This window comes from Oncorhynchus nerka, linkage group LG3 (genome assembly GCF_034236695.1).
Source record: "Oncorhynchus nerka isolate Pitt River linkage group LG3, Oner_Uvic_2.0, whole genome shotgun sequence".
In the NCBI taxonomy this organism is placed as follows: Eukaryota; Metazoa; Chordata; class Actinopteri; order Salmoniformes; family Salmonidae; genus Oncorhynchus; species Oncorhynchus nerka.
The window spans coordinates 4,283,993-4,297,506 of record NC_088398.1 but is presented as its reverse complement, the minus strand read 5'-3'; the positions used below and the strand labels follow the sequence as shown (position 1 = coordinate 4,297,506).

The window sequence follows — 13,514 nt, the reverse complement described above, 5'->3', positions numbered from 1 at the left end:
GAATAAAACACATATTTATTTCACAGTTCACTTCAACCCTGAAGGCTTTGAGTGAAACTAACTGTATTTATTTCACTTTGTAGTTCACTTAGCAGCAGCAGACTGAACTGAACCTGTTTGTGCTGGCCAGTCTCTTAAACAGGATAGCAACAAGTCCTCCTCACAAAGAAAGAAAGAGGGGAAAAAAGTGAGGAATGAAATTAATCTAGGAAGGAGAGAAAGGCTTGTCCCATGTTGGAATGAGAGATGAAGAGGTGGAGGAGGGGATGAAGAGAGAGGAAGAAGGGAATGTTCTACGGTTGTTCCTCATTCTTCTTTAACGATATGCGTTTCTTCCTGGCAGCCAGCATCTCATAGAAGGGGTCCACGCTGACCGCAGAGCTGGAGAGAGGGATGGAAGAAACAGAAACAGAAAGAAGAATGTTGGTCTGATGCATTTCTAAATGTATCCATCCATACACCCTACTCTCCCTTCATGCCTGCCTCCCTCCCTACGTACTTGATGTGGTGGATCCATTCGTCTTTCTCCTCAGGTGTGGGGGCAGAGATGCGGTACACGTTGTGGTTCCCCTCCACCACTCTGCCGTCTGCCTCCGTCTTACAGGCCTTGATCAGCTGACCACGGTTGTTGGGGATGTACAGCTCAAAGCAGTTCTGGGAGGGAAGAGCGGGAGTCAGGAGAAATGGTGCAGTGATCATGTCCTATGTTGACATTCTAAATGTATTGATAACAAACTCACAGGTTTCCTGGGGTCTTCAACCTCCCGGATACTCAGGTTCTCTAGGGGAATGATACCTCTGGGCTCCTTATCCTGAACAGACACATTATACACACTGTAGTACAGAACACTGATCCACGTTACAATGTTCTGTTACATAACTCTTTACCCTCTCTGTAATGGATTACATTTCCATCACATTGCTCTACAGTGGCACTTTGACAGCTATAATGTTGACTTACTGTAGTATACTCAAAGTAGTAAAGGCAGTTGTCTGTGAGAATGAACCATCTTCTTTTCCAGGTCTTCACCCGTCCTCCTGAAATACAAACAGGCAAATAGAGGCATGAGACAGGGTGGTATCTGGAGGTCAGCAGAATACTGACTGGACTGGAGAAACTCATTCCACTTGACTGCTCCACATACTGAAGCAAATATTCCATTACTACACATCACCTTCAGGATATTACAGTTATTCAGACAGCTTGTATAGCCTTACATGTCCAATGCCTTTGTATGCCAATTCATCTCACACGGTAATATGAGACGTCTAATGTCTGACAAAAGGCATATGTGGACAATAACTTTTCTTCTATATGCCTGTTGGCCATTTTGGTTCCATAAGAATGATAGTGTTTCTCATGGACCCATTCTCCCAGTACATACCTCCTGAGAAACAAGCAGCAGCAGCAGCAGAGTGTGGAAATCACAGGGAGAAGCAGAGACAACAGGGACCAGAGGTTTTGGGGGAGGGAGGGAGAAGACGGCAGAGATATTAGTGACAAACAGATCACAGACCCCACCATGCAAGAGAAGACGGTTCAGACTGCCATGATGCAAGAGGGTGAGGTACTGAGGGAAGCTCCATGTAGAAGTCGCTCATAGACACATATCTAGGATCAGTTTACTGTACCCAATCCTAATCTTAACATAGCGGAGAAAACACAAACTGATCTTATATGAGAATCCAAGGGCAGCTCCTCAGTGTGGACAATTCTGTATATTTACCCATCATGCAATGGCAGTCTTGAGATCATAATACATGGACTATGTTTTAGGCAACATTGCTGGACAACAAGTCTGGCAATATTGCCTCAAAACATTGGCGGTGTATCATTATCTTTAGTGTAAACTTGAGAGAGAAGGAAGCAGGCACATAACAGCACAAAGCCTTAGGAGAGAGAGCACACAAGTTTATGCTCACTATCCAAAAACCCTGGGGCTGATCAGGAACATTACAGACATTACAGAATGTTAATATATTTTTAAGCCATCCAAATAATCCATATTTGGTTTTGAAACCACCTTGAGGTGATCAGCAGAGAAGCCGCAGTACCCCCTCCCACCACCCGGCATCACCACCGCCAGCTCACCTAGTTTGAGGAGCCAGCCCTCTCTGTCAGGGTTGAAGAAGGTGTGTGTCAGGTCGTTCCCATCATCCTCAGGGATCTTGAAGGGCTCGTTCTTGATGCTGTCATAAAGATTCTGTGGTAGACAGAGACAAGAGACATTCAGAGGGGTTGGGTTAAATGCGAAAGACAATTTCAGTTGAATGCATTCCGTTGTACAACTGGTATCCCCCTTTCCTTTCCATTGAGGAGAGACTAACTGCAGGGAGATTCACTATAACACACTGATATTTTATCTGAACTAGAGCTTCATTCCACTGAACCCCTCCAAACTGATGAAAAAAGATGATAATCAGTCAAGAGCCAACGACACCTCACTTCCACAGAAACTCCCCTAGCCCCTCCCCATAGCTCCTATGTTCCCCTCCTCACTCACTCTGAGCAGGTCCTCTGGCAGGTCTCCACCCTCGTTGATGCCTCTGTTCATGGAGATGAAGCGGTCCAATCCAGGCTTGTCTCTCACGTTGGGGTTGTGGAGGCTGGTGTTCAGCATGATGATAGCAAACGACAGCACATAGCACGTATCTGAGGAGAGAGCGGAACCATAGGATGAGAAGTGGCTAGTAGACCTCTGTGTTGTAACAATGGTAAGTGTGTGTACCAGTGCTCTGGAAGACCCCAGGGTTGCAGTGACAGTATCTCTGGGCAAAGGCCTCCATCATCCTGTCAATCTTCTGAGCCTCGCCAGGCAGACGGAAACTCCACAGGAACTGCCTGCAGGGTTTACACAAAGGTCAGAGAGAGCACTGGCAGTCATGGTAACAAAGATGCTGATGTAGTGTTTTTATCCTCTACAATTTGAAATTGATGTACTGTTTTTTATTAAATGTCAGAGCTTATCATAGAGGACACCCCAGCTTACCTGAGAGCCTGGACCAGGTTGAGATCAGTGAACTCGTGAAGGTCAACAAACGCCTGCAGAACCTTGAGATTAAAGTCCTCCCTACAGGAGAGAAGAGGAATGTAGACTTCTGATGCTGTTCAGCCCAACAACAACAAAGACAATAGCAAGGTAGAGAGAGGGAATGGTTACCTCTCTCCCAGGTAGTCTCCTATCGCAGTCTTGTTGAGTCCCTCTCCTTTGTACAGGAACTGGGCAACATCCTCTTGAGTGTGTCTGAGCAACTCATTCTCCACCAGGAACACAATACCCTACACAGACAGACACACAGACAGAGAAACTACAATCAAAAGAGAGTAAACGCTCAAGAGATTGATGAGAAGACAGACAGGAGCGGGGTTGTGGTGAAAGAGAGGGGTTGTGGTGGGAGGGGGTTGTAGAGTAAAGCTGATCAGATTTATGTATCCATTCCATGTCCCCTTTTCACCTTTTTGGGGTCCATGTTAAACTTCTTCCTTCCCATGGCCACATGCCTGTTCTTCTGTAGAGTTTTACTGCAGGGAGGAAAGACAAGGAGTGAATCTCATTCAACACAATACCTCTCCATCAATTATATATACAGTTAGAGGGTAATGGAGAGGACAGAGTTGGGAAGTCACACTAAAATAGCTCTTAGAAATGCTACATTGACTGAAAACACAATCTCATTTGCAGCTATGACCTGGGGAAGTTGCCGGGGAGAGGAGAATAGTAGAAGAAGCCAATAGGATGCTATAATTTTTGACATAAACTTAAAAGTGAAGTTGCCATAGATGCAATATTAAGTAAAAACAGAGTTAACCTGAATGCATAGGAAGTTATTTTGGGAAACACGGCTGTCACATGGACTCTCTCTAATCATCCCATTATAATTCAACTTCAGATACACCAGGGGGGAGGGACTGTGCTACACACTGAATAATGGAACTGAAATATTCTGGGGACCATCTGTGTGTTTTTCTCACCTGCCCTCTGTGCTGGTCTCCAGTCCCTCCACCTCTATGATGGCCTCTCTGAGCTCGTCTCTGAGCCTCTGGATCTCCTGCAGCAGAGCTCCCTTCCTCCGACGGATGTCCTCCAGCTCAGAGCGCTCCTCTGGACTCAGGTCTACCGGGACTGTAGGGAAGGAGGGAGAAGAGGGGTGAGAGAATAAAAGATGGATGGGGATAGAAAAACAGGGAGCATGGAAATGGGAGAGAATGGGAAAATGGTGGGGACAGAGAGAACTAAGTTAAAATTGACCTGAAATAGGACAGTATTCAAAGTTTGCTACTGTGCATTTCTCACTGAAAACAATAAGAAGTTTGAGTAAAAGCCGTGTTTTACAAAACAAGTCATATCCAATCCCATTTTCCAAACAGTTATTCAAGTTCCCCTCTCTATTCTTGCTAGTTTCTCCACTCACTGACCTGTACCTAATTCCTCCATTTTTGTTGTCTAGTCAAATGGAAATGTGTGGAAAATCAGGCGGTTGATGACGGGCGTCTCATTGCAGCCTTGATATACTGGAGCACTCAACCTTACAGCCTATTCATTGACAAAGAACAGTTCTTAGAGGTCATAAAACCAACTAGTATTGCATAGAAGTAGCCTATCAACACAGAACAGAAGTACTGTAGATAAGAGGAAAAACAAAGTTTAAAATCAAATAAGCCAAAACACTGGCTGCAGGGCTTTCACTTTGAAACATTCCATGGAATCCTGACAATCTCTAATGTGACAGCGGGAGTGGTTAGACATGACAAATACTAGTTGGGGACAGAGATAAGATCTACATAAAAAAATATGTTTACACGTCCTCCCTTAAGGCATATGTGAACTATGCAGGACAATTTGCACACAAAAAAAATATTAATTCCAAATGACACTTCTCTCTAGCTACTGTCAATCCTCAGATGTTTTCAACTAAAGTAACTAAATGGATTAGGCGTGTTATCAGTGCTGCACAGATTTTTGTAGCTTCTTCACTCAGAGGATAGATTTTTTTCTAACACAGCACTAACACACCTGTTTAGACTAATTATCAAGCCACTATCTAATTAGTTGTATCAGATCAGATGTGTTAGTGCTGGAACAACGATGTGCAGTCCTCTGGGTCCCCAGCCTGGACTGGAGTTTAAAAATAGAGGCGACAGTATCGCTGCAAACCACAGTACTACCTCGGTAGAGTGACCAGCCACTACAGTGCCACGATCAGGTTCATGTGTTTAGGATGCTAAATGACATCTGTAAGTCAACAACAACCCCGTTCCCCGCCCCTCAGAATGAGGTGAATAACTAACGAGCTAGCTAAGTTATTCAATGTTTTGATTCTTGACGGACAGTGGGTAAGTTTAACGTGAAATAGTAACCAATACTGTAATGAATAATGTTAACTAGCTATTTGGATGAGTGGTCAAACTACAATAAGTAGTTAGCTACAACTAGTTACCCAGTAAGCCTAAAGAGTTAACTAGCTTGCTAACTAGCGAGTTAACGTTAGCCAGTACTGTATTATTAGCTTACGTCGACTGCGGTTATATGGGACTCTCATGAGAAACATGCAGTACATTATAATGCATACAACGTTAATATTGTTTAGTGACAACTGTGCTCTAATTGTGTAGTGAAATGCCTGCTGTTACAACTACCTGGCTAGCTGAGTGTTATTATAAGCGAAGCGTTAGCGTAGTGATACTTACTGTAGTCCAGGTCATCCATTTTTGGCGCTTTGCTTTTAGGCATAAATATTTCAGAGTCGACTGTCATTCAATAAATGAAAAAGTAATGGATATATGAAAATATATCCTCCAAATAAAAAGGAAATAAATAAATAACCAGCCTTGCGTACCGAAACCTGGGGCACAGACAAAGGAGGTGGTGGTACAGGAAGTGACGCTAACTTTTTGTTTTAAATAAACACGTCCTCCCTTTCAGCCATTTTTGTAAGGAACTACTGAACCCAGAAAGAAGCCACACAACCAAAGACACTGATAACAAGCCACTTTCATATGTGACACAAACATCTGAGGTTGTTTTGGCCAATATAATAGAACTTGGTTTCTTTCCCAATAACTGCCTGGAAAATGGGTCACAATGTTTTTTTTTTTAAATTAAAGTTTCAATGCAGCCGTTTAAAAAAAAATCTCAATATCAAATCATTCCTGGGTAATAATTTAAGTAAAATCAAATTTGATTGGTCACATACACATTTGTAGCAGATTTTATTGCAGGTGTAGCGAAATGCTTGTGTTCCTAGCTCCTCCAACAGTGCAGTTGTATCTAACAATTCATAACAATACACACATCTTAAAGTAAAATAAGGAAATTAAGAAATAAATAGCAATGCCACTCCGAGCAATGTCGGAGTGGCATTGACTAAAATATAGTAGAATAGAATACAGTATATACATATGAGATTAGTATATTAAGTACCTTACTGTGATTATTTGTGTTCATTTGAATTGAAAACAAACTAAAATAACTTTTTTAGCAAAGAGTAATTTCACAAACACAAATTTTGCTTGGACTGTCTGGGAGTGGTCTGAGTGGTGAGGATAAAAAAAACTTGCTGTTATTGGCAAAATAGTTTAACTCTCTTGTTAAGATTGAATCCTTCTACATCGGCTCTGACGCTCATCGGATGTGGCAGGACTTGAAAACTATTACAGACTACAAAGGTAAACCCAGACGCGAGCTGCCCAGTGACGCAAGACTACCAGATGAGCTAAATGCCTTTTATGCTTGCTTCGAGGCAAGCAACACTGAAGCAAGCACGAGAGCACCAGCTGTTCTGGACGACTGTAAGATAACGCTCTCGATAGCCGATGTGAGCAAGACCTTTAAACAGGTCAACATTCACAAAGCCACGGGGCCAGACGGATTACCAGGACGTGTACTCAAAGCATGCGCAGACCAACTGGCAAGTGTCTTCACTGACATTTTCAACCTCTCCCTGACCGAGTCTGTAATACCTACATGTTTCAAGCAGACCACCAAAGTCCCTGTGCCCAGGAAGCGAAGGTAACCTGCCTAAATGATTACCACCCCGTAGCACCCACATTTGTAGCCATGAAGTGCTTTTACATTTACATTTACATTTAAGTCATTTAAATGTAAATGTAAATGTAAAAGCACTTCATGGCTACAAATGTGGGTGCTACGGGGTGGTAATCATTTAGGCAGGTTTTAAAAGCTGTTCATAGCTCACATCAACAGCATCCTCCCGGATACCCAAGACCTCCTCCAATTCGCATACCGCCCCAATTGCACTCCACACTGCCCTTTCCCACCTGGACAAAAGGAACACCTATTTGAGAATGCTGTTCATTGACTACAGTGTTCAACACCATAGTGCTCACTAAGCTAAGGACCCTGGGACTAAACATCTCCCTCTGCCACATTGATCCTCAACACTTAGTCCCCTCCTGTACTCCCTGTTCACCCACGACTGCATGGCCAAGCACGACTCCAACACCATTAAGTTTGCTGACGACACAACAGTGGTAGGCCTGATCACTGACAATGATGAGACAGCCCATAAGGAAGTCAGAAACCTGGCAGTGTGGTGCCAGGACAACAGCCTCTCCCTCAATGTGAGCAAGACAAAGGAGCTGATCGTGGAAAAGGAAAAGGCGGGCCGAATAGGCCCCCATTAACATCGACGGGGCTGTAGTGGAGCGGGTCGAGAGTTTCAAGTTCCTTGGTGTCCACATCACCAACAAACTATCATTGTCCAAACACACCAAGACAGTTGTGAAGAGGGCACGACAACACATTTTCCCCCTCACAAGACTGAAAAGATTTGGCATGGGTCTCCAGATCCTCAAAGCTCTGACCCCCTCCAATTGGGTTGTACACTGTTGCTTCTCGCTGATTATTATCAATGCATAGTCACTTCACCCCTCCCTACATGTACAAAATACCTCAACTAACCTGTACCCCCGCACATGGACTCGGTACCAGGACCACCTGTATATAGCCTTGTTGTTATTTTGTGTTATTTTTATTTTTTACTTTTGTTTATTTGGTAAATATTTTCTTAATTCTTTCTTGAACTCTCATCTTATCTACCAACATAGACAGGGCTCTAACTCCTCTAGCTCCACAATGAAATAGGGTGCAGGCCAGGCAGCAGGCTGTTAGCCAGCTAGCTAGCTTAGTGGAGTCTGCCACTAGCACAGTCAGTGTAGTCAGCTCAGCTATCCCCATTGAGACCGTGTCTGTGCCTCGACCTAGGTTGGGCAAAACTAAACATGGCGGTGTTCGCCTTAGCAATCTCACTAGGATAAAGACCTCCTCCATTCCTGCCATTATTGAAAGAGATTGTGATACCTCACATCTCAAAATAGCTTCTAGTCATGAAATCAGTTAACCACCTAACTGAGGAACTCAATTTAACCTAGCAGTTGCACCCCAAAAAACTAAAAACATTTGTCATAAGAAACTAGCTCCCTGGTATATAAAAAATACCTGAGCTCTCAAGCAAGCTTCCAGAAAATTGGAACGGAAATGGTGCCACACCAAACTGGATGTCTTCCGACTAGCTTGGAAAGACAGAACCGTGCAGTATCGAAGAGCCCTCACTGCTGCTCGATCATCATATTTTTCCAACTTAATTGAGGAAAATAAGAACAATCCGAAATTTCTCTTTGATACTGTCGCAAAGCTAACTAAAAAGCAGCATTCCCCAAGTGAGGATGGCTTTCACTTCAGCAGTTATCAATTCATGAAGTTCTTTGAGGAAAAGTTCATGATCATTAGAAAGCAAATTACGGACTCCTCTTTAAATCTGCATATTCCTCCAAAGCTCAGTTGTCCTGAGTCTGCACAACTCTGCCAGGACCTAGGATCAAGGGAGCCACTCAAGTGTTTTAGTACTAAATCTCTTGACACAATGATGAAAATAATCATGGCCTCTAAACCTTCAAGCTGCATACTGGACCCTATTCCAACTAAACTACTGAAAGAGCTGCTTCCTGTGCTTGACCCTCCTATGTTGAACATAATAAACGGCTCTTTATCCACCGGATGTGTACCAAACTCACTAAAAGTGGCAGTAATAAAGCCTCTCTTGAAAAAGCCAAACCTTGACCCAGAAAATATAAAAAACTATCGGCCTATGTCGAATCTTCCATTCCTCTCAATTTTTTGGGAAAAAGCTGTTGCACAGCAACTCATTGCCTTCCTGAAGACAAACAATGTATACAAAATGCTTCAGTCTGGTTTTAGACCCCATCATAGCACTGAGACTCCACTTGTGAAGGTGGTAAATGACCTTTTAATGGAGTCAGACCGAGGCTCTGCATCTGTCCTCGTGCTCCTAGACCTTAGTGCTGCTTTTGATACCATCGATCAGCACATTCTTTTGGAGAGATTGGAAACCCAAATTGGTCTACACGGACAAGTTCTGGCCTGGTTTAGATCTTATCTGTCGGAAAGATATCAGTTTGTCTCTGTGAATGGTTTGTCCTCTGACAAACCAACTGTAAATGTCAGTGTTCCTCAAGGTTCTGTTTTAGGACCACTATTGTTTTCACTATATATTTTACCTCTTGGGGATGTCATTCGAAAACATAATGTTAACTTTCACTGCTATGCGGATGACACACAGCTGTACATTTCAATGAAACATGGTGAAGCCCCAATATTGCCCTCGCTAGAAGCCTGTGTTTCAGACATAGGGAAGTGGATGGCTGCAAACTTTATACTTTTAAACTCGGACAAAACGGAGATGCTTGTTCTAGGTCCCAAGAAACAAAGAGAGCTTCTGTTGAATTAATCTTGATGGTTGTACAGTTGTCTCAAATAAAACTGTGAAAGACCTCAGCGTTACTCTGGACCCTGATCTCTCTTCTGAAGAACATATCAAGACTGTTTCAAGGACAGCTTTTTCCCGTCAACGTAACATTACAAAAATCTTAAACTTTCTGTCCAAAAATGCTTTTGTTACTTCTAGGTTAGACTACTGCAATGCTCTACTTTCCGGCTACCCGGATAAAGCACTAAATAAACTTCAGTTAGTGTTAAATACGGCTGCTAGAATCCTGACTACAACCAAAAAATGTGCCTCCCTTCACTGGCTTCCTGTTAAGGCAAGGGCTGATTTCAAGGTTTTACTGCTAACCTACAAAGCATTACATGAGCTTGCTCCTAACGATCTTTCCGATTTGGTTCTGCCGTACATACCTACACGTACGCTACGGTCACAAGACGCAGGCCTCCTAATTGTCCCTAGAATTTCTAAGCAAACAGCTGGAGGCAGGGCTTTCTCCTATAGAGCTCCATTTTATGGAATGGAATGCCTACCCATGTGAGAGACGCAGACTCGGTCTCAACCTTTGTCTTTACTAAAGACTCATCTTTTCAGTGGGTCATATGATTGAGTGTAGTCTGGCCCAGGAGTGTGAAGGTGAACGGAAAGGCTCTGGAGCAACGAACCACCCTTGCTGTCTCTGCCTGGCCGGTTCCCCTCTCTCCACTGGGATTCTCTGCCTCTAACCCTATTACAGGGGCTGAGTCATTGGCTTACTGGTGGTCTTTTATGCCGTCCCTAGGAAGGGTGCGTCACTTGAGTGGGTTGAGTCACTGACGTGATCTTCCTGTCTGGGTTGGCACCCCGGCGGAGATCTTTGTGGGCTATACTCGGCCTTGTCTCAGGATGGTAAGTTGGTGGTTGAAGATATCCCTTTAGTGGTGTGGGGGCTGTGCTTTGGCAAAATGGGTGGGGTTATATCCTTCCTGTTTGGCCCTGTCCGGGGGTATCATCAGATGGGGCCACAGTGTCTTCTGACCCCTCCTGTCTCAGCCTTCAATATTTATGCTGCAGTAGTTTGTGTCGGGGGCTAGGGTTAGTTTATTATATCTGGAGTACTTCTCCTGTCTTATCCGGTGTCCTGTGTGAATTTAAGTATGCTCTCTCTATTTCTCTCTTTCTCTCTCTCTCTCTCTCTCTCTCGGAGGACCTATGCCGTAGGACCATGCCTCATACCTGGCATGATAACTCCTTGCTGTCCCCAATCCAGCTGGCCGTGCTGCTGCTCCAGTTTCAACTGTTCTGCCTGCGGCTATGGAACCTTGACCTGTTCAGCGGACGTGCTACCTGTCCCAGACCTGCTGTTTTCAACTCTCTAGAGACAGCAGGAGCGGTAGAGATACTCTTAATGATTGGCTATGAAAAGCCAACTGACATTTACTCCTGAGGTGCTGACTTGTTGCACCCTCGACAACTACTGTGATTATTATTATTTGACCATGCTGGTCATTTATGAACATTTTAACATGGCCATGTTTGGCCATGTTCTGTTATAATCTCCAACCAGCACAGCCAGAAGAGGACTGGCCACATAGCCTGGTTCCTCTAGGTTCCTTCCTAGGTTTTGGCCTTTCTAGGGAGTTTTTCCTAGCCACCGTGCTTCTACACCTGCATTGCTTGCTGTTTGGGGTTTTAGGCTGGGTTTCTGTACAGCAGTTTGAGATATCAGCTGATGTAAGAAGGGCTATATAAATCAATTTGATTTGACTGTTGGTTACGGGCTTGTAAGTAAGCATTTCACAGTAAGGTTTACAATTGCTGTATTCGGTGCATGTGACAAATAAAGTTTTATTTTGATTTGTCTATTAACTAATTTACCACATGGTGACATCACCATGGAAAGGCCAAAGCTCCATTCCACCAAAACAAGCTGAATTTTTGTTGCAGTATTTTCAAACAGCTCTTTCACTAAAAGGGCATTATCCACATTTTGACAGTATTATTACAACTTCAGTGTGGAAATATGTAAAACACCAACAACAAAAAAGTTGACTGCACTAGGCCTTTAATGATTAGGTGAGGGACAATGTTCAGCACTTACTTCCTTATCACTGAGAAAAGGTCAGATGTGACCTCTCACAGGGCAGACCTGCAGATCACATGGGCAGCTACATGATTATGTAATGTACTCTGGAGTGTCAAGTAACTCCAAATTCTAATACAATTTGGACCTAGGGAAAACATATGCCAATATAGTTTTTTGCCTGACAAATGCCCAACACAAAAGGAGGAGACATTTGTCTTTATAAAGGAGGGAGGCCATGGGAAGAGGAGCCAGGGGGTGGCAATAACAAGACACTGTGGCAGGGGTAGATTAGTCAGAGGAGAGGGAGAGAGAGGGTGGCAATAACAAGACACTGTGGCAGGGGTAGATTAGTCAGAGGAGAGGGAGAGAGGGGGATGGAGGAAAAGGTTCTGAGGCATCAGCTTCCTTGTTTATCAGCGGACTGAGACTTATTAAATCAGCGGACAGGCACTAGGGCTAGACTTTGTTATTAAGTCACGTTTCAAACAATTGTCTTCCAGATAAATATGCTAAGAATGTTGTCGGTAATGTTATTTTTCCTCTGTTAAAGCAAATCAATGCCACGTGTACTAAACAGATACGCAGTCATTCCATAAACAACAAAAACATGTTGGATACTCCTGAGGAGGGGGGGGGGGGGTTGATGAAAGGAAAATAACATTTTGTAGAGGTAGACAAGTTTACAAGATACATTTATTATTTTAAGGAAAAAACAATATATAACTATGAACTGTACATTATATGCATATATTTTCATTTTAGTAATAATTACAAGTTTATTACAGGCCAATCCATCTATAGACAATACATCTTACTGGCATTAGCAAGGGGTCACAGCTCGGGTTGCAAAATTCAGTTAACCAGGGAATTTATTGAAAGTTTTCCCGAATTCCCGGTTGTAGGACCCTGGTCACAGACACTGAGCAGTACATCAGGTTTCAATTGTCACAGCGAGTCTCTTAAAATTGAGAGTGAATAGTTTTGTAATTATTTGTCATAATGCACGGACACCAGCCCGAGAACCACCATCCAGTCTTGTGAAATGTTTTATCCTCAGGCCATAGAAGGAAGCTTGGTGTATATCCTGTCAATTTACTTTGCATGACCAGGGATGGACAGCTTTGGTCTAGGGACCAAGGCCCCGTTTGAAATGAAATATTTTCCTTAAAGTAATCACTGATAAACTAACTGATTAGCGACACTGCATCAGCAAGGATTGTATCACATAGCCTTCACCTATCAAGTCTTGTGATATCAGGGATTACTCAGAGGAAGGAGTAAAGGTTAAATAAAACAATTAAGGGAGGAAGGGCTGCATCTGAAAGTATTTGAACAGGGCCTAAAATTAGCAGGCAAGAGAACAGAGGCCTTGAATTACTCAGACATGACTAATCCATATCAAGCAGCGGGGTACTGTGGACCAAACAGCCCCAAGCAGTCAAACATGGCAGAACTGATTGATACATGCTCATGAGATTAAATTCCTGACATATTACATTTGTTCCAGTCACAAATACATAAGAATATGTTTTTAAGGTTAACTAAAACACCCGTTCAACATAGACATACTAGGTACAGCTGAAGCTGGAAGTTTACATAAACTGAGTTTCAATGTATAAGGTGTTTCACAATTCCTGACATTTAATCCTAGTAAAAATTCCGTTTTAGGTCAGATAGGATCACCACT

The 13,514-nt window shown here is 43.2% G+C and overlaps 1 protein-coding gene and 1 long non-coding RNA gene across 3 annotated transcripts; one reads left to right on the top strand and one right to left on the bottom strand.

Annotated features, from left to right (window-relative positions):
- Positions 1–117: 117 nt before the first annotated feature.
- On the bottom strand, positions 118–5,883 carry cyth2 (cytohesin 2). 2 transcript variants are annotated; one of them, XM_029650115.2, is made up of 13 exons: positions 5,690–5,883; positions 4,418–4,535; positions 3,974–4,124; positions 3,457–3,523; positions 3,162–3,280; positions 2,991–3,071; positions 2,730–2,842; positions 2,505–2,653; positions 2,092–2,204; positions 962–1,040; positions 741–812; positions 500–654; positions 118–381 (listed from the first exon to the last, which is right to left on the bottom strand). In XM_029650115.2, the coding sequence occupies exons 2-13, from the start codon at positions 4,434–4,436 to the stop codon at positions 294–296; spliced, it is 1,206 nt and encodes a 401-aa protein (XP_029505975.1). In that variant the 5' UTR covers positions 4,437–4,535; positions 5,690–5,883; the 3' UTR covers positions 118–293. The 2 variants fall into 2 exon arrangements, with proteins under 2 accessions (XP_029505975.1, XP_029505974.1); XM_029650114.2 differs by lacking the exon at positions 4,418–4,535 and having other exon boundaries at positions 962–1,038; positions 2,093–2,204.
- LOC135563782 (uncharacterized) lies at positions 5,207–11,598 on the top strand. The gene is made up of 2 exons (XR_010460499.1): positions 5,207–5,335; positions 10,949–11,598. It is a non-coding gene; the product is annotated as an uncharacterized LOC135563782 (long non-coding RNA).
- Positions 11,599–13,514: the final 1,916 nt, after the last annotated feature.